At 55.7% G+C, this 20,295-nt stretch overlaps 7 protein-coding genes across 7 annotated transcripts; 2 read left to right on the top strand and 5 right to left on the bottom strand.

The window, feature by feature from the left end:
* Positions 1-1,020: 1,020 nt before the first annotated feature.
* PHYSODRAFT_476915 (hypothetical protein) lies at positions 1,021-3,333 on the bottom strand (the record flags this gene model as incomplete). Its single annotated transcript, XM_009517717.1, has 5 exons — positions 1,021-1,705; positions 1,780-2,471; positions 2,563-2,682; positions 2,763-3,004; positions 3,084-3,333. 5 exons carry the CDS (start codon positions 3,331-3,333, stop codon positions 1,021-1,023), a joined length of 1,989 nt encoding a protein of 662 aa, XP_009516012.1.
* Positions 3,334-3,681: 348 nt separating this feature from the next.
* On the top strand, positions 3,682-5,220 carry PHYSODRAFT_471049 (hypothetical protein; the record flags this gene model as incomplete). Its single annotated transcript, XM_009517716.1, has 3 exons — positions 3,682-4,394; positions 4,731-5,085; positions 5,122-5,220. Coding segments are annotated over 3 exons (1,167 nt in total), but the record flags the coding sequence as incomplete, so codon positions are not given.
* Positions 5,221-6,076: 856 nt separating this feature from the next.
* On the bottom strand, positions 6,077-9,451 carry PHYSODRAFT_309493 (hypothetical protein; the record flags this gene model as incomplete). The annotated part of the gene is made up of 1 exon (XM_009517715.1): positions 6,077-9,451. One exon carries the CDS (start codon positions 9,449-9,451, stop codon positions 6,077-6,079), a length of 3,375 nt encoding a protein of 1,124 aa, XP_009516010.1.
* A 1,377-nt stretch (positions 9,452-10,828) lies between these two features.
* On the bottom strand, positions 10,829-13,596 carry PHYSODRAFT_552443 (hypothetical protein; the record flags this gene model as incomplete). The annotated part of the gene is made up of 4 exons (XM_009517714.1): positions 10,829-11,578; positions 11,662-11,763; positions 11,853-12,027; positions 12,154-13,596. The coding sequence occupies 4 exons, from the start codon at positions 13,594-13,596 to the stop codon at positions 11,010-11,012; spliced, it is 2,289 nt and encodes a 762-aa protein (XP_009516009.1). The 3' UTR covers positions 10,829-11,009.
* A 1,457-nt stretch (positions 13,597-15,053) lies between these two features.
* PHYSODRAFT_349235 (hypothetical protein) lies at positions 15,054-16,255 on the bottom strand (the record flags this gene model as incomplete). The annotated part of the gene is made up of 4 exons (XM_009517713.1): positions 15,833-16,255; positions 15,587-15,742; positions 15,318-15,495; positions 15,054-15,239 (listed from the first exon to the last, which is right to left on the bottom strand). Exons 1-4 carry the CDS (start codon positions 16,204-16,206, stop codon positions 15,054-15,056), a joined length of 894 nt encoding a protein of 297 aa, XP_009516008.1. The 5' UTR covers positions 16,207-16,255.
* Positions 16,256-16,483: 228 nt separating this feature from the next.
* On the bottom strand, positions 16,484-17,794 carry PHYSODRAFT_552435 (hypothetical protein; the record flags this gene model as incomplete). Its single annotated transcript, XM_009517712.1, has 5 exons — positions 17,385-17,794; positions 17,145-17,304; positions 16,998-17,073; positions 16,820-16,927; positions 16,484-16,736 (listed from the first exon to the last, which is right to left on the bottom strand). The coding sequence occupies exons 1-5, from the start codon at positions 17,754-17,756 to the stop codon at positions 16,484-16,486; spliced, it is 969 nt and encodes a 322-aa protein (XP_009516007.1). The 5' UTR covers positions 17,757-17,794.
* A 2,107-nt stretch (positions 17,795-19,901) lies between these two features.
* PHYSODRAFT_470135 (hypothetical protein) lies at positions 19,902-20,288 on the top strand (the record flags this gene model as incomplete). Its single annotated transcript, XM_009517711.1, has 2 exons — positions 19,902-19,989; positions 20,077-20,288. 2 exons carry the CDS (start codon positions 19,902-19,904, stop codon positions 20,286-20,288), a joined length of 300 nt encoding a protein of 99 aa, XP_009516006.1.
* Positions 20,289-20,295: the final 7 nt, after the last annotated feature.

Here is a 20,295-nt window from a genome sequence, read left to right as displayed (position 1 = left end):
GTGTTGCCCGGTTAAGATCTTACCGCCCCCGGCAATGCCTTCAACTTGACAGGTAAAGTGTAAATCACAATATCTTTCCAAACTTTACTCTATTGGCACAGAGCATGACGTAATCATAGGTGAATCATCCCATTTTGAAATAGTGCCCATTTAGAATACCCATTTTGGGAAGCAGTTTGTATCGGCGCTACGTTCGAAGCTGGTGTTCGTTCTCCTCCTACCTGTCATTCTAAACTCTGTCAGCTCACGGTATCAGTGCATCCGACTGCTGTACCAGTACGACACCTTTCCATCAGGAATGCCGCATAAATAATGAAGTCCAGCCGAGCCGATCCATTAGAAAAATTGTGCCTTCCCAGTTGTTGAAGATCCGACGGGCTTTGGGCTTCACAAAAGCGTGAAAACGCGTACAATTAGAAACTGAAGCTTCCGTTTTTTGGCGCAAACATACATGTGTTTCTGTCTTGGTAATTACACAGGAAGGTGCGAATGAGGGCGGGCAATACAAACGGTCATTCTGAGCAACAGTACCCTCCAAATAGCTGGCCATTCGGACGACTATCCTTTAGTGCGCTCAGTGCGCTCGGGTCTGACTAAGCTGCATCTCGCATGTACAATCGCATGGAGTTTTAAAAGCAGTCGAGCCCGGCTGGGTGCGAACCAAAATTGGCCAAGATTGGGCCTTTACCCTTTCCTGGATCGAATTCTCCGTAATCATGCAACTTCAACATTCACTTGGAGTCAACCAAGCGACATGATACGCAGCGGGCCTATGCGACCTGAAGTTGCCCTGGCACACCGTTGAAGCGATTCAACCCTCTGTATTTTCGCTGCGTAGCTACTTACACACTCAACGCCGAAGTTTGGACATGATGTCGTTAAAAGCCGCCTTGCTCTCTTCCGGCTTCGCGACGAACGCACCGACGACCAACGCGGTGGCCGTCAGTCCAACCACACCCGCCGTCTTCCGACCTGGCAACCAACTGCCTGAAGATTTGGAGCGCGCGTTCTTGGGGCTGCTCAAGTAAAAAGAAATACATGAATAAGACTTAAGCACCACCCAGTATAAACCAAGCAAACCACCACGTACGGTCTTAAGGCAGTAGCCACGAGGGCGCGAGCAACCTCATCCTTGACGCAGTGCGCTTCGTAGCACTTCAGCGACGTCAGGTACTGCTTTAACGTCGCATCAATCGCAAAGTCGACGGGCTCTTCATTCACCAAGGCAGTGCTCTCGTCGACGTCGATTTCCACGTCTTCGTTGTGCTTTTCCGGCTTGTAACTGATGACCACGCGCGGAATCGAAGCAGGCAGCTTCTTATCCAGCTCCTCCACAAACACCTTGCTCGGCTCGTCCTCAGGATTCAACATCAGGAGCAGGACATCCGCCTTCATCTCGATCTCCTCATCCGACAACGCTTCCGTGATCTGCTCAATGCACGCAACACATTCGTCACAATCAACAAGATATCTACCACATTGGCCGCAAACGACTCCACTTACAAAGAGGTATTTTGTCGTGTCTCGGTCAGGCACAGCCCCAATGCCGCGCAGAATAAACTGATCATCGTCTGCTACAGGTGCCTCTTTTCCACCAACAAACGCACGAAGGAAATGCTCCTTTCCAGAACCCGGTGAGCCAAAAATGTAGCACGAGACCAGGTTACGATCGATCCTCATGGCCTTGCGCGTCAAGCTGCGACTCCTGTTAATCAGAAAATAAGTAGTGTGTGATTAGATCTCAACGTGATCTGGATGCATACAGCACACGACACTTACTTGACAAACTCGATGGCCGGGAACAGCTTGTCATTGTAGCCCAGGTAAAAAAGCGTTTCAAGAAGCTTCTGCGGGTTTTCCTGGGCCACAAAACTCCAGCAAGCAAGCCACACGGCAAGCGACAGTGTGGGCTTCCCGTCTACCATGGTTCTCTCATAGAGAAGTGGCGATGAGATAGCAGAGCACGTTGTCCAAGGCGCACTCTCGTCCTCGCAAATGGAAAAGATGGCTTCAACTTCGTTCTCCGCAATATTGTTATCCTTGTTCGCATCAAACTGGCGAAACAGGTTCGTCAGGAACTCGACCGCTTGGGGAGTGAGCTGCGCAGATTGGTCGTCTCCATACGGCGGCAGCTGGAGGCGCTCGGGCGGAATCTCCAAGTGCAAGTCATTATTGTATCCGAGACTTCGCAACACCTGCCAGCCTGACTCGGGCCGGTTGCGATCGATAAATAGCCACCACAGATAGATGAATCCGTCTACAAAAAGTCCGCTGCGATCGGGAGCCACACCAGACGGCACCTCGGACGAAAGGTACTCCATCAACGTATCGATCTCCGTGGACAGAAGACGCACGCCGAAGCAGTCGTACTGGTACTTATTCAGCTCCTCTCGACTAAGAATTCCACTGCGATCGCGATTATAGAGACGGAACGTCCGCTTGATCGCCTTCAGGCACTTTGGTTGCAATTGCTATTGCATTGCATTGCAAACACACATCAAATAAGTACCCCTCCATAAGAATGATCTCATAGCTGCTTCAAAAATCCATTGGGCAACGTACCCGTTTCTTTTCATTGTACAGCGGTGCCACAGGATAGAGCACCGCCTTCTGCGCCAAGAAGAAAGCCTGCGCCACCTGCGTGAAATTCTTCGCCGAGCATTCCACCTCCGACACCACAAACTGCAACACGAAAAGCACCAAAGCGCTGCACTGTCAGATATTGCCAATACGAAATAGTTTGTAATAGCATCAGCACCCACCGGATACGTGTTGACCAGGTGCCGCACTTGGCTCGCGTAGGGGCCGTCCGTGGTGGGCGTGACGGCGTTGATGTCCACTTTGTTGGCGACCAGCACGACGGGGATCTCCTTGTTCTTGGCGATAAAGTCCAGCCAGCGCCGCAGCCGCTGGAACGTCTCGGGCCTCGTCAGGTCGTACACCAGCAGGATGGCGTCGCTGCGCTTGGCGGCGTTCGTCACGCGCATCAGGTCGGACACACGAGCTGCACCAACGATGTAAGTAAACTATATTGCATTAATTAAAAGGTAATAAATAATAAATAAATAAAATAAATTACGTACAGGAGGTGTCGGTGATGGAGATGATGACGTTCTCATCGCTCTCCTCGGCCGGGATCTGCACGTTGAGCAGCACGCTCGGCACCTTCTCGCTGAAGTGGCGCGACACGAGCGAGCAGATGAGCGACGTCTTGCCCACCTTCTCGTCGCCCAGCACCTCGATGCGCACCACCTGCGGCTTGAGCGGCAGCTTCTCGCGCGCCGAGTCGCCCTCGTCGCCGCGCGCGGGCTTGGACGAGGCCGTGGCCGCCATCCTCAGTACTTCTCCGTCCTGCGGCTTGGAGTATCCGCACACCACGCGCACACCAACTTTTTTCGCGCCTTTTCAGCCAATCTCGTTTCATGTCACGCGGCGCATCTTCTGCCATTGGCCGAAAAAAATAACGCTCTGAGAACAGCTGCCGCAGTTCCAGCTCAAGCTCAGAAGTAGCGCCGCGGCCGGCAGGAAACGGACGCCCGCTGTGACGCTCTGCCGACGCTCAAGCAGAGAGAGAGAGAGCTCTGGACAAGGCGAGACTGCCATTGTCAGTCCGCAACGTGCCGCGTACCAGCGAGAGACAGCGCGAGGCGTTGTCGTTTTGCCCCAACGGCCTGGCCTGCGATGGTTCCGAAGGGTCCCACCGACTCGGTCTCCAGTGCGGAGACCTCGACAGCAGCGCCCAAGCTGCAGCTGAGCACCCGGCGGCGCCGCCACTCGAACTGCGATATGCACGAGGCCGGTGGATCTAGTGTGGCGGCGCCGAGCGTTGGCGTTGGCGTTGGCTGCGAGAAGAAGCGGCAGCTGTTCTGGCGCAATGTGGTCAAGCAGTTCAACTTCACGGACCAATCGGAGCGCGAGCTGCTGCTGTCGCTCACGGACGGCATCAGCTGGATGCACATGCGCGTGCTGCCCCGGGACTTCGTGCGCCGCCACCGAGAGATCTACTACCTCATCTCGTCGCCCGAGTACGAGCGCTCGGGCGCCATCGGCCGCGACGTCACGCGCACCTTCAGCATCTTCGAGCGCAGCCACCAGCACCAGCTCGCGGCGCAGCAGAGCGCGCTGTTCCGCGTGCTGAACGCCATCGCCGAGGCCGAGGACGGCTACTGCCAGGGCATGAACTTCATCGCCGCGCTGTTCCTCGTGGAAGGGCTGTCCGAGGCGGACGCCTACGCACTCTTCCTCTACATGCTCAAAAAGCGCCATCTGGCCGGGATTTACCACCGCAGCTCCACGTTCTTGGACGAGTATCTCCAGCACTTTGAGCAAATGTTCATTCGGGACCTGCCCAAGCTGCACGCCCACCTTCTGGCGCAGGGCTTCGCTATCCCCATGTACGGCATCGAATGGTTCACGACGCTCTTCTCGCTGTCCACCAAGACGGAGCTCGCGTGCGCGATATTCGATCTCTTCTTTGTCGGGGTGCAGGACATTTTCTTACGCGCAGGGCTGGCGATTCTCAAGCTGCTGGAGGCCAAGCTCATGTGCATGGCGTTCGAGGAGTTCCTGCGTGAGTTTAAGCCCCTGGTGCGGGAACTCGACCCTTATCAGGTCATTTTGCAGGCGCTGGCGCTTCGACCGAACCCCAAGATGCATCGTGAGGACACGACTGCACATGTATCCCGAGAGCATTTTCTTCGGACGGTGGGGGCTGTCGCGCCTTCGTGCAGTGATACTGGGGCTTCTAGCAGCGATAGCAGCTCAGCCGAGGGCGAGGAAGAATCGATCTCATCGCTGGGAGGGTTCGGACTGCATCGGACGCTGCCCCCGGAGATGGCCGAGGCCGTCCGGTCAGGTAACGGGTCGCTGGTGCGCCGATTGTGGGAAGCTCACGTGATTCGTCGCCACTACAGTGCCACCGCGAGCGTCGTCCTGGCAAACGAGATCCTTCACTACGCTATCTGGTATGGGCGTGTATCCGTTGCGTGTCTGGCGATCGATCGCTGCCATGCCGACGTCGACAATCGAGACGATGCCGGTCTTACGCCGCTGCATTTTAGTGTAATTCGAAACCAGCCCGACATGGTGCGTCTGCTGCTTGCCCACGGTGCGCGTATGCAGGAGACCAGCATGCGGAGGTACTCGCCGCTGGAGTTGGCACATCGCTGGAAGCGGCGTGACACGACGGCGGCGCGACTTGTATTAGAAAAAGAAGAGGTGTGCTTGTACTGCAACACGAAGTTCGACGTGCTGGCGCTGGAGACAGCAGTGTGCGGCCACTGCGAGTTCCGCTTCTGCTGTCGACCACAGCACGCTCTCTGTATCTTCAAGCACCAGTGCCCGAAAGCAAACTGCGCAGGCGGTGGACGTGTTCGAGGATTCGGCAGAGACCGTCGGCTGTCCGAGCCGACCATGGCGATGCTCAACATTTGCGATGAGGCTGCGGACAGTAACAATGACAAGGAGGCAGTGCATGATCTGTCCAATCTTGGCTGCAGTCGTTCTAGGGATTCAAGCACGTCAACGGCTACAACAGTGTCGACGTGCAGTCGGGTTGGGGGCAGTCTGACGCTGAGTCGCAGCGTATCCGAGTCTTCGTCGCTTGAGTTTCTGAACTCGCCAGCCGCGATGTCCTGGCTTGGGTCACCTCGCTTTTTTGACGACAGTTTTCCAAGAACAAGTGACCCAGCTCAGCCAAACCAAGACGCTGACACGCCTAAATCCCCGGAGAGCGTCAAGATATCGATCCGTCAGACCTGGCAAGTGGCGGCGCGTCCTGTGCTAGAGTTTCCTGATCGACCGGAATGGTACTGCAACGCGCGCGAGTGCCATTTCGTCTTCGCGCTCTTCTCACAAGCAGCCAAGTGTTCACGCTGCGAGGGGTACTTCTGCTCCGAGCACGTCGACAGCAAAACCAAGCACTGCTTTGAGTGTCGACGAGACCTTGTATGTTCCCCCCGTTCGCATTCTACGGACACTGCACTCAAGCAGTCTTATTAGATTCATTGTTTGATCATCATAACTTTTTATCTTGTTGGAAGCAAATCAAGCACAGCATCGAGCGGCGATAATATTTTTATTCGTACACTTCGAGCGATTGCTCGTCTACCTCCAAGTCGCTACTGCTGCTACTGCTAACACTGCTGGACCTTGTGCGGCGAGACTTCTCCGCCGCTTCGAGTACGCTAGCGCGGACGTCAGCCTCGCCGTCCGATCCTGCCTCTGCGCCGTCACTATTACTATTGCTGTTGGTGTCGTCCTCCGGGATCGTGCGGAACGAGTTGAACTTGGCAGGGTTATGTCTGGCAAGTCCAGGCACCGCCACACCTTCGTCTTCACAGCCGCACATTGAGTCACGACGTGCTCTCCTGTTGAGCTGCTGATCAGCTTCCTCTTGCTCGTACTGCCTCACGAGTTCATCGCGCTCGTCTCGCATGCGGTCGGCATCAACACCCTCCTCAAAGCGAGCTTGCTTGAGACGCTGCAGCTCCTGCTCGTAGTGCGCGACATTCGATCTCAGGTTCGACATGCACTCGTCGATATCCGGGAACATGATGTACATGAGATCCCAGAGGGGCGAGACGATCTTCTGAGCGAAGAAGAGCTGGCCCTCAACCATCTTCAGAGGATCGTCGATGTTCCTGTACGAGATCGGGATGTTCTCCGCCTGCTCCATTAACGCCTGGTATGCGAACTCCTTCGAGATCATGTTACTCCACTTCAACGCGACGGGCTTGGGGAATACTTGGCCAGACAGATCGCTCGCATGAACAAGTGTCTTCACAAGGAACAATCGGTCCTCTACAGTGCCATTGTACGTCCACCCTCCCTTCGTTGATCGGCCGCTAAACGAGCGACCAGGCGCGCACTTTCCACCTGAAAAACTGCTAGGGGCCGAGCCGCTGGTACTGCCGCGAGGAGTCCCAGCTACTGAGCCTTCAGGTTGCATCACAGCATCGCGTAACACAGTTAGGATTTCTGGGCCCTGTTTCGATTGATCCTTGGTAGCTGCGACTTCAAACATCGGCTTTGCCCCACTGCTCACGGCAATGATAGCCGTGACGCTGGAGTTATCGCGCTTAGCAGACGAGATCGAAGTCGTATCAACGTGGTGATTCGATGGGCGAAGAACCTTCTCCAGTGACTCCAGGAACTTGAAATGATTCGCCATGTCCGTGCCCAAAATCGCAGTAATCACCATCTTCCGCACGTGGCGATAATCGACGGGGGTCAAGTTTTGCAGGATGTTCGCGTTCTTCTCCTTGGAAATCAATCGGAAGGTCGTGTACGCATGATGATGCTCCAGTACCGACTCGTCGCTGTAAAGCATCGCCAACTGCGAGCCAGACTTCACCTCAAAGTCGTTCGTGTGGCCAGGGTGGTCAACGTCGTGGCCTAGCGATGCAATCAGGCAGGCAGCAATGTCCAGTGGCTGAAGCAGTTGACCAGCGTCTGTCGTGCTGAGCAGGAGATAAGAAGCGTGGACCACCGAGAAGGCGTGCATGAAGTTGTGGAACGGATTCGGGTGGTAGTGCTCCTTCATCGCCACGATGAAGTTTTGCAGCCGGTGCTTCGTCGTTTGCAATACCTCGTCCACCTTGAAGTCCAGGTACATTTCTTCCAACAACTTCGGGAGTGCCGCTGGGTCCGTCGTGAATACGTTGAAATCCCACGAGGGAAACCGAGAGCCTGGTGGTGCGCTGAAGAGCAATCCAGACGGAATGCTTTCGTCACTTCCCACAAATTCGTAGCCTAATCGGCCAGAATGGTGGTTCTTATTGCCTGTAGCTTTACCGAGACGCTGTTCGACGACATTCTCCAATGGATGCACGTGGTCTTTCACCTTTTTACTCGCAACAGGAGAAGCATCGGAAGAAGGCTGGTCTTCCTTTAGCTTGGCAGCAGCTGCGCATTCGGGACAATCGGCCACATGACGATCACTCGGGATGAACGAATTGCGGAGGCAGGCTTCGGGGTGGGCGCTCACTGCGGACGCGTAACTCGTGTAGCATTCCAGCAAATTTACTTGACTTCGAGCTCGCTTCGCCAATACCTGTTCCGCTCGCGTATCCGCCAATAGTTTAATATACTCGATCTCGTTGCTGCGTCGGCGCAGAATGACCGCAACCTCGCACGCGAAAGCTTCAAGAGCACATTCGTCATCGAACGTAAAGCCCGGACAGCACCCGGGAGTTATTCCACTAGGCACTTCCTCCTCCACTTTGTTGATGATCTCCAGCACCGCAATGGGTCGATTGCTAGTAGCAGACACCCCTTCGTTGTTCTGAGAAGATTCCTGAATGCCCACAGGCACGTACAGCACGCAGCGCGTGTGAACGCCGCGACGCTGATCCGTCATCCAGTTATAGCGCCGATCTGTGTTGGGGTTGCGGACGTTGAGGGTTTGCTGCGTTGTGGCTGCAAGGCCCAGCATACTTGCTCGAAGAGGAACCCGAAGCGTCTCGTCACAGTAGCTCGACGACAATGACCACAGCTCGTCCGTCTCCCAGTCGATCATGAACAGCGACACACGCTCGGCCTTGGTAATATGGCAAGCGCCGTCGATCACACCGTCCACGAGGTTCAGCACCGTGTCTTCGGTATCCGACGAGCTGATAATGTGCAACAAGGCCTTCTGCGTGCGCTCCGAGAGCAATACGTCGTGAAACTCGATACACTTCCGCATGCACGAACTCAATATCGGTCCAAGCCACGTCAACAACTTGACGTGGAGTTCATCCATCACGCGCCGCGTAGGGTGGGCTGTCGTAGCCTCAATGATCGCGTACACTGCATCATGCTCCATCAAGGGCACACAGAAAAGCTTTTGTCCTGGGAATTCGTGCGCCAAGTCCACTTCCGGATCGAATCCTTCTTCAGCGCTAAAGTCCACCAAGAACCGTGCTACCCGCGACTTGAGCGTCTCACCTACAAGTCCTCGAGACGGGGCCAATCCAGACTGTGTCGGTACACCTCGAGTGATGCGGGACATGCTCTGCGAGTTCTGATCCACCAAGAAGACGGCGGCCGCTGCGGCGCCAAGGTCGTCCTGTAGGAAATCCAGCAGCAAGCGGATCATAAGCACCACGTCGTTTAGGTCCAAAATGCGCTGCACCAGCTCCCAAAAGGCTCGATGCTTTTGCTCCGTCAGGTAGCGCTCGTCGTAGTCCGACTGGCCGTCAGCGTGGGCGGAGCTCGACGAGCCGCGGGCACACGCCATGATCCAGGACAGCACGCCGTTCACAGCCGACATGACGGAGGCGCTCGAAGCCGAAGAGTTCCTGTCCTTAGCATCGCCACTGCTGTAGCGGATCCCCGTGGTATCCAGCGTCGACGCCGGGCTCTCGCCGCTCTCTCGTCTCCTGCGTCGGCCAGGCGTCCGCAGCACGGGCTCATTGCCGTCGTCACTGTCCTGGGAGGAGGACACCGTCGTGTCCGAGAGCGAGTGCATCTTCTCCTTGGGCCTCTTCACGGGCGAGCGCCTCTGGGACGCGTTGGTGTCGCTGAAGCTGGTGCCGCCGCTGCTCAAGGCGTTCCCCATGTCTGTAGATCTGCTCTGTGTGTCTGTGTGTTGTGTCTCTCTTTCTCTTCTCCACTGCTGTGGTTCGTTCCTATCGGTCGGTTTCTGGTCCCCCAGTCCACTTCAAATGCCGGTGGCGTGTCGCGGGTCTCAGTGGAAAAGTGGAATGAGGCGGGTCCCCCTCTCGCCCATGGACGGCTCCAGCGCGACCTTCTCTTCCGGTGCGCGCTCGCTCGCTCGCTCGCTCGCTGGCGCCGTGCGATATGCGAGCGCAGGTGCTGAGTTGAAAGTGGGGACCCGCAGCAGTGCGAGCGAGTGGGCGGGCCACTCGCCAGTGTGCCGCCCCCGGGGCAGAAACCGACCCTTTGTCTGCGAAAATGACGCTACTTCTCTATGTGGCCCGCGACGTCTCGCTTAAATACGAATTGACACTACGAGATTTTTTTTTCGTAAGCTCAATCGTTTTGGATGGAAATCCTAGCAAATTCCTGACTGCGGACGGCGCAGCAGGGCACATACATGTATGCATTCAGTGGCGGTGCCATCGCCACCAGCTACAGCTCGCTCGTTAAACGGACTGCCACACCTCACCTCCAGGCTCCTCCTCGATGGGATTAATAGTCATGATTAACTTGTAAAGAAATCAGTCGCTGTCCCAGCACGCCTAGTCTGCTGTGGCAGCTGGGTTTGACAACATGTTTAGCAGGATGAACGTTGCTGCGCTCGCATCGCTGCAGTGGTCTGTTCTCGTTTCGTTCAGTCCGTTTTCGACTATTTTTCAGGGAATTTTTGCTAGTACCGGTATAGTGGTAAGAGCTACCACGAAGATCGTCAGGAGCGCTCGCTACTGCTCGCAGTAGTGAGTAGGAGCGAATCACCAAGCATAAAAGTAAGGCCTTACTGCTCGCAACTTTCAGTTAAAGTGAGACATCCGTCCCGCGCCAAGTCGGCTCGAAAATAGAACCGGATGCATTTTTATTATATTTCGCGCGGCGCCACGCCAACGAGTGCTGCGCCGCAAATCGAGCTGTCACAACACGCAGTTTCATCTTTGGAATCTCCCTCGTTTTAACATCGTCCTCACCGCTGCTTCACATACCGCACTGTTGGATCTGACCTGCGCATACAGACCTCAACAAGTTGAGACGGATCACGGCCACCGGCACCGCATTTCCATGCCGCCAAGGGATGGATGGACCGGACCATGCGCTGAATATGTCCTCTGTACCAGCAATCGGGCGCGCCACAGTAAGGACGCGAACCTCCTCGGTGTGGACAAAGTTTTGCGGCCTTTTTGCCAGGGGTCGTCAAGAGGAGCCTGTGTACACACGCAGCCCAACTATTATTTGCTTCAAATTAGCAGCTACCAACGACGGAGACGAGACGCGAGAAGACCGAACCAAGCACTGCGACGAGCTCTGCGATGAAGCCGACGGAGCTTCCAGCGTCGGTGGAAGAAATCCCATACTGAGAGAGACGCCACGCGCGCTTAAAACCCGAGCCACGTCAGCAAAAATACAGCGGTAGTGGCCGGCGACGGCACGAACTCCACGAGTCCGTCCTTCCAGCGGCACGACTCGTCGTAGAGGAACTGCATGCTCTTCAGCAGCGACGGGTGCAGCGTGTGCGGCTCGTTCTCGTAGAGCCACATGACGCCGGCCCACACCACGGTGGCCAGCAGCGGGTACACGTGCTTGAAGCGGTGCTGCGCGAACGGGTGGTAGCCCCTGGCGGCCAACACGCGCACCAGGCTGATGAGCGCTCTTGACATCAGGTACATGATGATCTGGAAGTTGACGCTCGAGTAGCGGCCCCACACCAGGTAGCCGCCGATGCCGCCGGCCACCGCCGCGTGCCAGTGCGCCCCGGGCTTCCCCACGCTCGTGGTCACGCGCTGTCCGAGCGCGTGATGCTGGTGCGCTCGTAGCACCGCCAGCACCGACTTGTACACGCCCACGAACAACGCCAGGTTCTTGCTGTGCTCGAACGTGAGGCGGATGACGCCGCGGAGCTTCTGGCGCACAGAGCCCTTCTGGAACAGGAAGATCATGACCATGGCTGTTCCCACATACACGCACAGCAGACGCGGCAAAAGTCAGCACAACAAGGCGAGACGGAGGTTCGTAGAGCGACCCACGTACCATGCGGGGCGCGCACCTTGGTGCCGTAGAACGACCCATTTCGGACGCCGCGCAGGATCGCCAACAGCGCGTCCTGCATGACGCTTTCTTCCTGCTGTGAGACTCTTCGAACCGGACGCAATTTCGGTCGATATTGGAGCCCTCTGATTGGCTGATTGGCGAGTCTAATCGTGTTGAAGTTGAGGTTTAACGTGCTGCCGAAGTGAGCTGGTCATAGGCCCGAGTGATCAGCGCGTAGGCTCCAGCCAGCTCTTGCTGCCATATTGGGGGCAGTGCCGCCGCCAGCGCGTGCCATTTGTCTGGATGCCACTCCAGCGAGCGCCGATGGTAGGCGCGTCGGATGGCGGCGCGGCTCGTCTCGCCCTCCTTCAGGCCCAGCAGAGCCCAAGCGCTCATGTCCACACGCGGAACGTCTGAGTTTCTGCTGTGGGGAACAGTGCAACCGCCAGTGAATATGGAGGGAAGAAGAGGAAAGTAATGTGTGAGGGCTACGTACGTGAAGAGGTCGTACAGCGGACGCGGGAGGGCGTAGAGCACGTCGTTACCAGAAGAGAAGCCGCTGAACGCGAGGCCGCCGATGTTGTCCATCCAGTATCGCTCACACGAGACAGCGTTGAAATGAAAATATCGTGGCAGAAGCAACACTTGCAGCTCACGGTGCTGGTAGTCGCGCTTGAGAGACGCAGGCGACTGGAGACTGCACTTGAAGCGTGTGAACAATTCGTCGCATCGAGTCTGCAAGGCTGCCGCAGCGAGATCAGGATGTACGACGACTCGCGCGACTTCCTCGGTGACGCCTTCGCCGGATCGAAATGTGAGGGTGAACTCTCCTGCACCGGTAAACTGTACATTGGAGAAGACTGCTGAGCCATTGGTGATCGTGGCGTATGAAGAGCCTTGCAGTGTTGGCTGTCCACGATGAAGGTAGCTATCCTCCGTGTGAGGACTTCCCGTAAATACGCCACTCAGGTAGACAACGTTGTTGCCGCGGTACTGCGGGACGTAGTCATTGCCGCGGTACTGCGGAGCGTAGTTTTCGGTCATGAGATCGCCATATTGATCCAGCACGTTCACCACGAGCTGCAGGGGGTACATCGGACGGAGCTCCGGGCAATTGTACGACGCCTTTGCAAGTCCCAATGCTGAAGGCCGCGCCACTGCGAGTCGGCACTCGCGCACAATTTGAGCGCTGTCTACTGTTCGAAGCAGTAAACGGGAGTGGCGGATTTGATGCGCCAAGCAGCGTCCAGGCGTCGTGGATGTGGCACCAGCACATACTTGGGCCACTTTGTCCCAGGGAATACGCAAGAATGCCGGCACTTCCTGCGCGCACCTTGCAGGTGCAGTACTCGTCGCCAATCGGCATAATAGCACCACCTTTGGCTCATCCATTCCAAACGGAGCCTCCATGGCACAGGCTGCAGGTGCAGAACTAGTTGCACCTCGACACAAGGCTACCTTCCCGAGCGGCTGGTTGCCAATACGAGAGATCACTGAGTCGGCGCATAATGCTGGAGCCGTGCTTTCAGCTTCCTTGCACAGTGATATCTTCAATTCGTCGTCGTAGATAAGCGGGGACGCGGAATAACAGCGAGCAGGCTCCAAGGTTTTAGCAGCATGACAAAGCTGAGCTGCTAATCTGCCTGGCGGTGGGGTAGCAACTCGAAACAACTCCGTCACACAATCCACGGGGCCCAGATCCTCCGTTTGGCGGCAAGCAGCTACAGCGTCGTAAATATCCAGACGCTGCGCATTGATAAATCTCCGAAGTGACTTCACGCATAGTTGTGGAGCATCAGACGTTGCACGTTGGCAGAGCTGCACCCGAAGTTTCGGCGAGAGCGCTTGTTCGTGCTGAGTGTCTGCTAAACACTGGCTCGGTGCGTCTGACGTTGCTTGCTCGCACACCTGAACAGCAGCTGCAGATGCTGACATCCCCAGGTCGTTCGAACCAGGTAGTAGTTCAACTCGCTGGAGAAGTGACCGAGCTTGAGAAGCGCAGCTTGTCGGGTAAAGCGAGACGGAAGCTTCATCATCAGAATAAGTGACAGCAGGCATTGACGAGGCGGCACAAAGGCGTACAGCTTGATCGGCCGTGAAAGCACGGACTGGCAGAAGCCGCACGCATTCAATCACGGCGGTGGAATTTGTAGCACTGCGGCACAAGTCGGCTATGAGCATACTAAATGCTGGGGAACCCGGAGTTAGCAGTGATTTTTGTGGCATCCTCTTCAACTCCACTGCGCAATGTATTGGCACTGTTGCAGCTTGTGCAGCGGCATCCTTGCATAACGAAATCTGCGCAGCTTGATCTATCCATCGGAGTTTTTGTTGTGCTTCCAAGAAGCAGGCATGCGGAAGAACATCGTTGATACCGGAGGTATCAGCGCAGACCTGGGCGATTGTGCCTGGAGCGACGTGCCTTCTTCCGAGTTTGGACGTGCATTGTACCATGGCCGATAACTTCTCACCATTTCCAATAGATTGACAGAGCTGCAGAGTGGCGATTTCAGAGCCAACACCGTTCCTTAAATTCGGTGCAACTTGCTTCACGCATTGCTTCAGGGCCTCGACTTGGCCACCAAAATCTCTGCAGAGTACAGTAGCAATCTCAAGCACGTCATGAACATCTCGCTTGTTAAGCGTCCTGCTCATCTCGAGCCAAAGGAGCAAGCACTTAGCTGGACGATCGTCTCGAGCGCGCCGGCAGATTTGAACCAGCGAAAGTGAAGCAGCTTCGGATTCCGCGTCCCATTCTTCGTCAGATGAAGCAGACGCTGACGATACAAGCATTTGCTGCCTCACTTGAGCAGGACTTGCAAGCCAACAAGTTGCCGGGCCAGTATGTTGTGTTCCCGAGCAGAGCTGGACAATCGAGGCAGCACGTAGTAATTCGATTCGCGACGCAAACTTTGCAGACTGCAACGCTCTCCCTCCCAACGCCATCTTAGCACATTGCCCCGGTACAGTCGGATCTTGGCGACTGCGGGTGATTGCGGCGCATAGCTGCTGCTGGTGAGACTGCGAAAAAGATCGTGGTATGCTCCGAATGCACTTGGTCAACAGTGAATTGGTGTTGGAGGTGGCTGCAACAAGAGAGAAGAACGAGAATACGATCAAGACGGAGACAGCGTGAAATCGGCGCACCTGCCAAGCATGGTGCTTCTTCATCCTCCACAGCGATGACCCGTTTTGCTGCGTCTTTTCGCTATAGTGCCACTTCATTAACATTCTCGCAAAAACTAAAATGCTTCTATGGACGGACAGCAATACAGGTAAAAAACTACTACATGGAACCATCCACGCTACTTCAGGAGGATGACGTCCATTCCACCAGCCTCCTCATCTGTCCACTATCCATTCATGTGTTGCCAACCGTTTGGCGCTGCCGGTCACTGGTTCTCGGTAAGCGCCGGGGACAAGTCGCTAAAATACGGGTGGGCCATAGCATCAGCCGCGGTGATACGCTTTGCCGGGTCATACTGCAGCATCTGCTCTAGCAAGTCCACGCCATCGGCGTCCAACGTCGGCACGAGATGTGCCAAGTTGTCCGGCGTCGGATAAACAGGGAAATCCCGCTGTAGATGCACATGCAATCGCAAGCACGTTAGATAGATAGCACGACGGCAAATGAACGAAACAAAACATTCCCTCACCCTGTATTCCGGGAGATCGATGATGGCCGGGTAGATCTCCATCGTCGGAGTACCCAGCAGGCGGAAGATGCGGTCGAGCTGGTCAGCCTCCGACGTGCCTGCGAATAGTGGCCCGCCGTTGGCCATCTCCGCAAAGATGCAGCCCACACTCCAAATGTCAACGGGCGTCGAGTATTTCCTATATCAATGGCAAAAAAATAATATGAGGTCAATACACCTAACTACTTCCTGGGAGGTGTGCGACCAAAGCACCAGGCATGGAAACGTACCGAGATCCCATGAGGACGTCAGGCGCGCGGTACCACAGCGTCACGACCTCATGCGTGTAGCTTCTCACGGGGATGCCGAAAGCACGGGCCAGGCCAAAGTCGCCAAGCTTGAGCTCTCCCTCGCGGTTGATCAGCAGATTCTGCGGCTTCAGATCCCTACAACAACAAACGATACGCTGGTCAGCTTAACTCCATTGCTTCTCTAACTTCGGGAAAATGACGAAGCACATCAAAAGGCAGACTAACCGATGCAGCACGCGGTGCTGGTGGCAGTAGGCGATGCCGCGCAGGAGCTGGTACAGGAAGGACTTGAGGATGGGCTTCTCCAGGCCCTTCTCGCAGACGTCCAGGTACTTCTTGAGGTCCTGGTCCAGGTACTCGAACACCAGCGTGAGCTTGCGCTCCGTGTGCACGATGTTGTACAGGCGCACGATGTTGCAGTGCTGCAGCTCCTTGAGCAGCGAGATCTCACGGATGGCCGTGCTGGGGATGCCCTCGTCCTCGGCCTCCAGGCGGATCTTCTTGAGCGCGATCACCTCGCCCGTCACGCGGTCCTTGGCCTTGTACACCACGCCGTACGTGCCTTCGCCGATCTTCTCCAGCTTCTGGTACCGCTCCATGGGCTCGGGGTGCGCTATAAGTGGGTGGGCCGAAGGCGTTGGAAGCTTGGTCTCCGAATCTGACAGGCTCCGCTAGCAGGCAGTTATAATCACCCAAATTTCTTCTGTGGGTGAGAGCGCAATCTGAAAAATACTTTAGGGTTAAATTATAAGTGCGAATCGCGTTCAATAAAATCCATGGTTAAATTGAACAAAATAGTGAAACACCCATCACGGGACTTCGTAGACTGGGCGAAATGAAAGCCGGTCAATTTTTTCTTGAGATCGGGCCTCCTGTCTAATCCTGAAGAGCTTCAGACGTGAAGTTGAACTCCACCGGTTTGGCCAATGGCTCGCGCGCCGAAGTGATGGAGAAGATGAGGCGCGGGATCGTGCCCAGAGGAGACGTCGAGTCCTTCGGGTCGGCGTAGAGGCCCTTGAGGTACGTCTTGTACGCCGGCATGAAGCGGTCCACGAAGTCGCGCACCTCGTAGGGAGTCATGGCTGGCTTCTTGGCTTCCCGCAGGAGCTGCTCTGGCTGCTCGCGCCACCTGCTCAGCACACAGAAGATCGGTTAGCGGTGCTATGCTATGCTTGCAATGATTCAGTTGAAGGAGCTACACTGGGAACATACTGGTAGACCCAGTCCAGGTTGTCGATCTTAATCACAACCAGGCCGTCCAGTTCCTCGTAGAACTTGTCAAACTTTAGCAGTTCCTTGTTGACAGCCTTCATGTGTTCACTGTGGCAACACATACGTGTCAGATTAATTCAGCGCTCTACGCTATAGTACATCTCCAAAGTCGCCGTACCTCAGCTCAGAACTGGAATCGTCGATTGCTTGGAAACCCATGCACCAACCTTCGATCAGCAGCACGTCCAGCGGGCCTGGAGTACAAATAGTGACGGCATTGGAGTTAGCCAACAATCAAACCTCATTACTTTATTCGTATACGCACCTTCCTGGCGATCCCACTCAGACAGCGGCGCTCGATCGCCACGGCCATTGTGCTGCGACTTGTCGTAGCGTGGCAGGGCGATCTCCTCAGTTGAAGTCTTGCACTCGTGAACCAAGTCCATCAGGAACGGCACGTCCATCGTACCCGGGTTTCCTCGGTACTAAATAGCACAGCATCAGCAAGTCCACGCGTCAGCTCAACACCAACCCCACAAAGACCAGCAAGATAGACCCTATGCACCTGAAGAAGCGGGTTGCCGGGGTTGGCCTTGGCAAGTGCCACTTGCTGCTCGTACTTCCAGTAGACGTCGTCCAGCGACATGACGGCGCACTTCTTGCCCATGAGCGCGAGCGCCTCCTGCATGTACATGGAGGCCGTGGTCTTGCCGCCGCCTTGAGGGCAGCTCAAGCCGATGCAAACGCAGCGTTTGGCGTCGCCCTGCTTCTTCTGCGCAGCCTCCACGACCTCGGTCGTCCAGCGGAACATGGGCAGATAGTAGTCGTCCACGCGGCGGCGCAGCGCGCGTTCGTCCACGGCCAGCGAACGCTTGACGGCGTCTCGGCGGATCAGCGCCTCAATGTGCTGGCGCAGCTGCTGCGTGCGGGCTGCCATGCTACTCGGTCCTCTTGTCGGGTGTACGCTTGACTTGGTTGATTGACGACTGAGCGAGGAGGTACGTTGCAAAGCGATCCGAATCATAAAAACGAGGATCGGATCGGGTCTTTATCGAAAGGGTGTTGCTACTCGATTTATAGTTCCATGAATACTGACCCTTGTGTAATAAGTATTGAAGTGTGCCTGGGTTTGGCGACTAAGGTGCCGTAACAAACAAGTCTGAGTCGGCTTGCAAAGCTAGCCGAGACGTGCCGCGTTGTCTTTGATGCGAAAGTAAGCCGCTATGCATGATGCAGGCCGAGCTGTAAGCTTGGGCAATGTAGCGCGCGTTAGTAAATCAGCACGTCTCGACCGCGACCTTTTAAGTTAAAAGTTTTAACCGAGCTAAGATATCGTGCCAATTTCCTCCAGAAGCCAAGGCGAGGAAGCACGTACAGTAAAGGGATGTTGCGCAAGGAAGCTTTCGACGGGTGAGAAGACGATGAACGCAGAGGTATCGGGTCAGGCCACTGGCCGTGCCGATAAGGCTACCACGGGGAGCTTGTTCCAGACGATGCTGCGCGTGTTCGACCCGCTGATCATGCACGACGCCTACACGTTTCGCTGGCTGGGCTTCGACCCTCACGAGCACGACAACACCCGACAGCAGGCATTTACAAAGGTCACCAATGTGGATTTGATTTCTGCGCTGGTGTACACCGTGTGGGCGTCCTGGCTTCAGGTTGTCTCCACCACGTCGTTCGACAACTATGGTTCGTCGTGGTCGGAAGACGTAAAGGGCATCGCAAGTGCCTTCCTCTGCACGGGCATGTTCTTCTTGCTATCTCCGTCATCAACAGCGTGCTCGTTCTTCTCGCGGTAAACGAAACTGAGGACGACTACCAAGCGACCCGGTTACTGCAAAGGCTCGAGCTCTGGTTCACTCTTCCTTCTATCTACTTCTACCTCGGCGTTGGGTGTGGGTCGTTTGGATTCATGATCTGGTTCCCTGCAGCATTCCCGCTCAAGTACGCTCTCTTCAACATCACAGCAGGCATCGCGATCATCGCGCTGAATGCGCCTTACTATCAGTTCCTGATCCTGTGCGTCTATGACACTCGTGTGGAAGCCAACCTCAAAATCCCTTCGCATCCAGCGTGGCTCATGCGCCTCCCGATGCTAAGACGGAAGACGCCAATGGATGAAGCAACACCGTCCAAGCCAAACCAAGATAGCGGCGTCACTCCGGCGGTCGACGATGGCCAAGATACTGCAGCCAAGGTGCTCGAAACTGCGCTTGACAGCATCGGACAGACTGCTCTACTTTCGCTTTTCATTGATAGCGGCTGGGACGACGTCGACGCGCTCGGCGAACTCCAGGAACATCACGTAGTACAACTAGCCAAACTGAAGCCTGGGCACATTGTTCGCTTCTTACGCCATCTTCGTCGCCAGCTGGAGAGGACGTGTTGAAGTGGAGCAAAACTTTGTGATTTGGTCTATGGTCTCAGTCTTTTGTTCCTGTTCCGACATACGATTTTGTAATTTACGAGAAAAAATTGCGCCGAGAGAAGAGATAGTTCCCATTCAGCAGAAAGTGATGCACTCGTCAGCCCAAGCTCCTTCCTCTCCTGCCGCGCTGCACGACGAGTGGGAGCTCGTGAACGATGAGGCAGAGTACGTACCATACCGTAGCGCGAGTCTCTTCGGTGGTCGACACTCTGAGACTAAGAAGTTGCCTGTGTGCTGTTCTGCTACGTTGGACGCGCAGAGTCGTCGCGTCGGTGACGACGCCACCCGAAGCGGTACGAAGGCGCTGCTGCTACCGTCGCTGCCGCGGTGTTGTTCTTCTAGTCTGACTCGTTGCTCTTGTCTTCTGTCGGATGCAGAGGCCGGAGGAAGGGCCAGAGCAAGAGGAAACGGCGGAAGCTGTGGACCATGAGGTGCCCGAGGGCTACCTGCCCATTCGACTGCGCCAAGGCGAAAAGATTCGACCGGCGTGGTTCAAGGCCACGCAGCAAGTCGAAGACTTTGTCAACAAGGTGGGATCATGTAGTAGTTTTGTTGCTGGAAATGTTCTACGGTACTAAGCTCTGCATGGTTGGTTTGCTACAGTTCTTCGCGGATGAACTTGCCAACGGCAAGAAGATCCGACTGATCTACATGGGCATGTTGCTGCTGCCCGCTCGCTCCATGGGGGAATACGGCATCGAGGAGAACGGCGTCATCCACAGCGTCGTAACCGATGCCCGTGAGTTCCGGCGGAACTGTTTTCATTCAAGTTGCACCATATGGAGATTGATGGCTTTCGTGTGCGTGTTGTAATGGTTGCATGCAGCCCCAGCTCCCCATCCGCAAGCAGCTCTCCACTCCAACCTCAAGGCGTTGAACCCGCAGAACTCGCTGCTGGTTCTCACGGGCGTCTTCCTCTACGGCCTGTGGACGCTGTTCTACTACTTCCCCCAATTCTTCTCATGGAAGTCAATTGTTTTGCTGGCGCTCTTCAGCGTGATGCATATCTCGGCAGCGGTCTCCCGCATCACTTCCTGAAGAGAAG

Source organism: Phytophthora sojae (assembly GCF_000149755.1).
Source record: "Phytophthora sojae unplaced genomic scaffold PHYSOscaffold_1, whole genome shotgun sequence".
In the NCBI taxonomy this organism is placed as follows: domain Eukaryota; phylum Oomycota; class Peronosporomycetes; order Peronosporales; family Peronosporaceae; genus Phytophthora; species Phytophthora sojae.
Note: the sequence above shows the minus strand (reverse complement) of the source record. Positions and strands in the feature narration are given on the sequence as shown.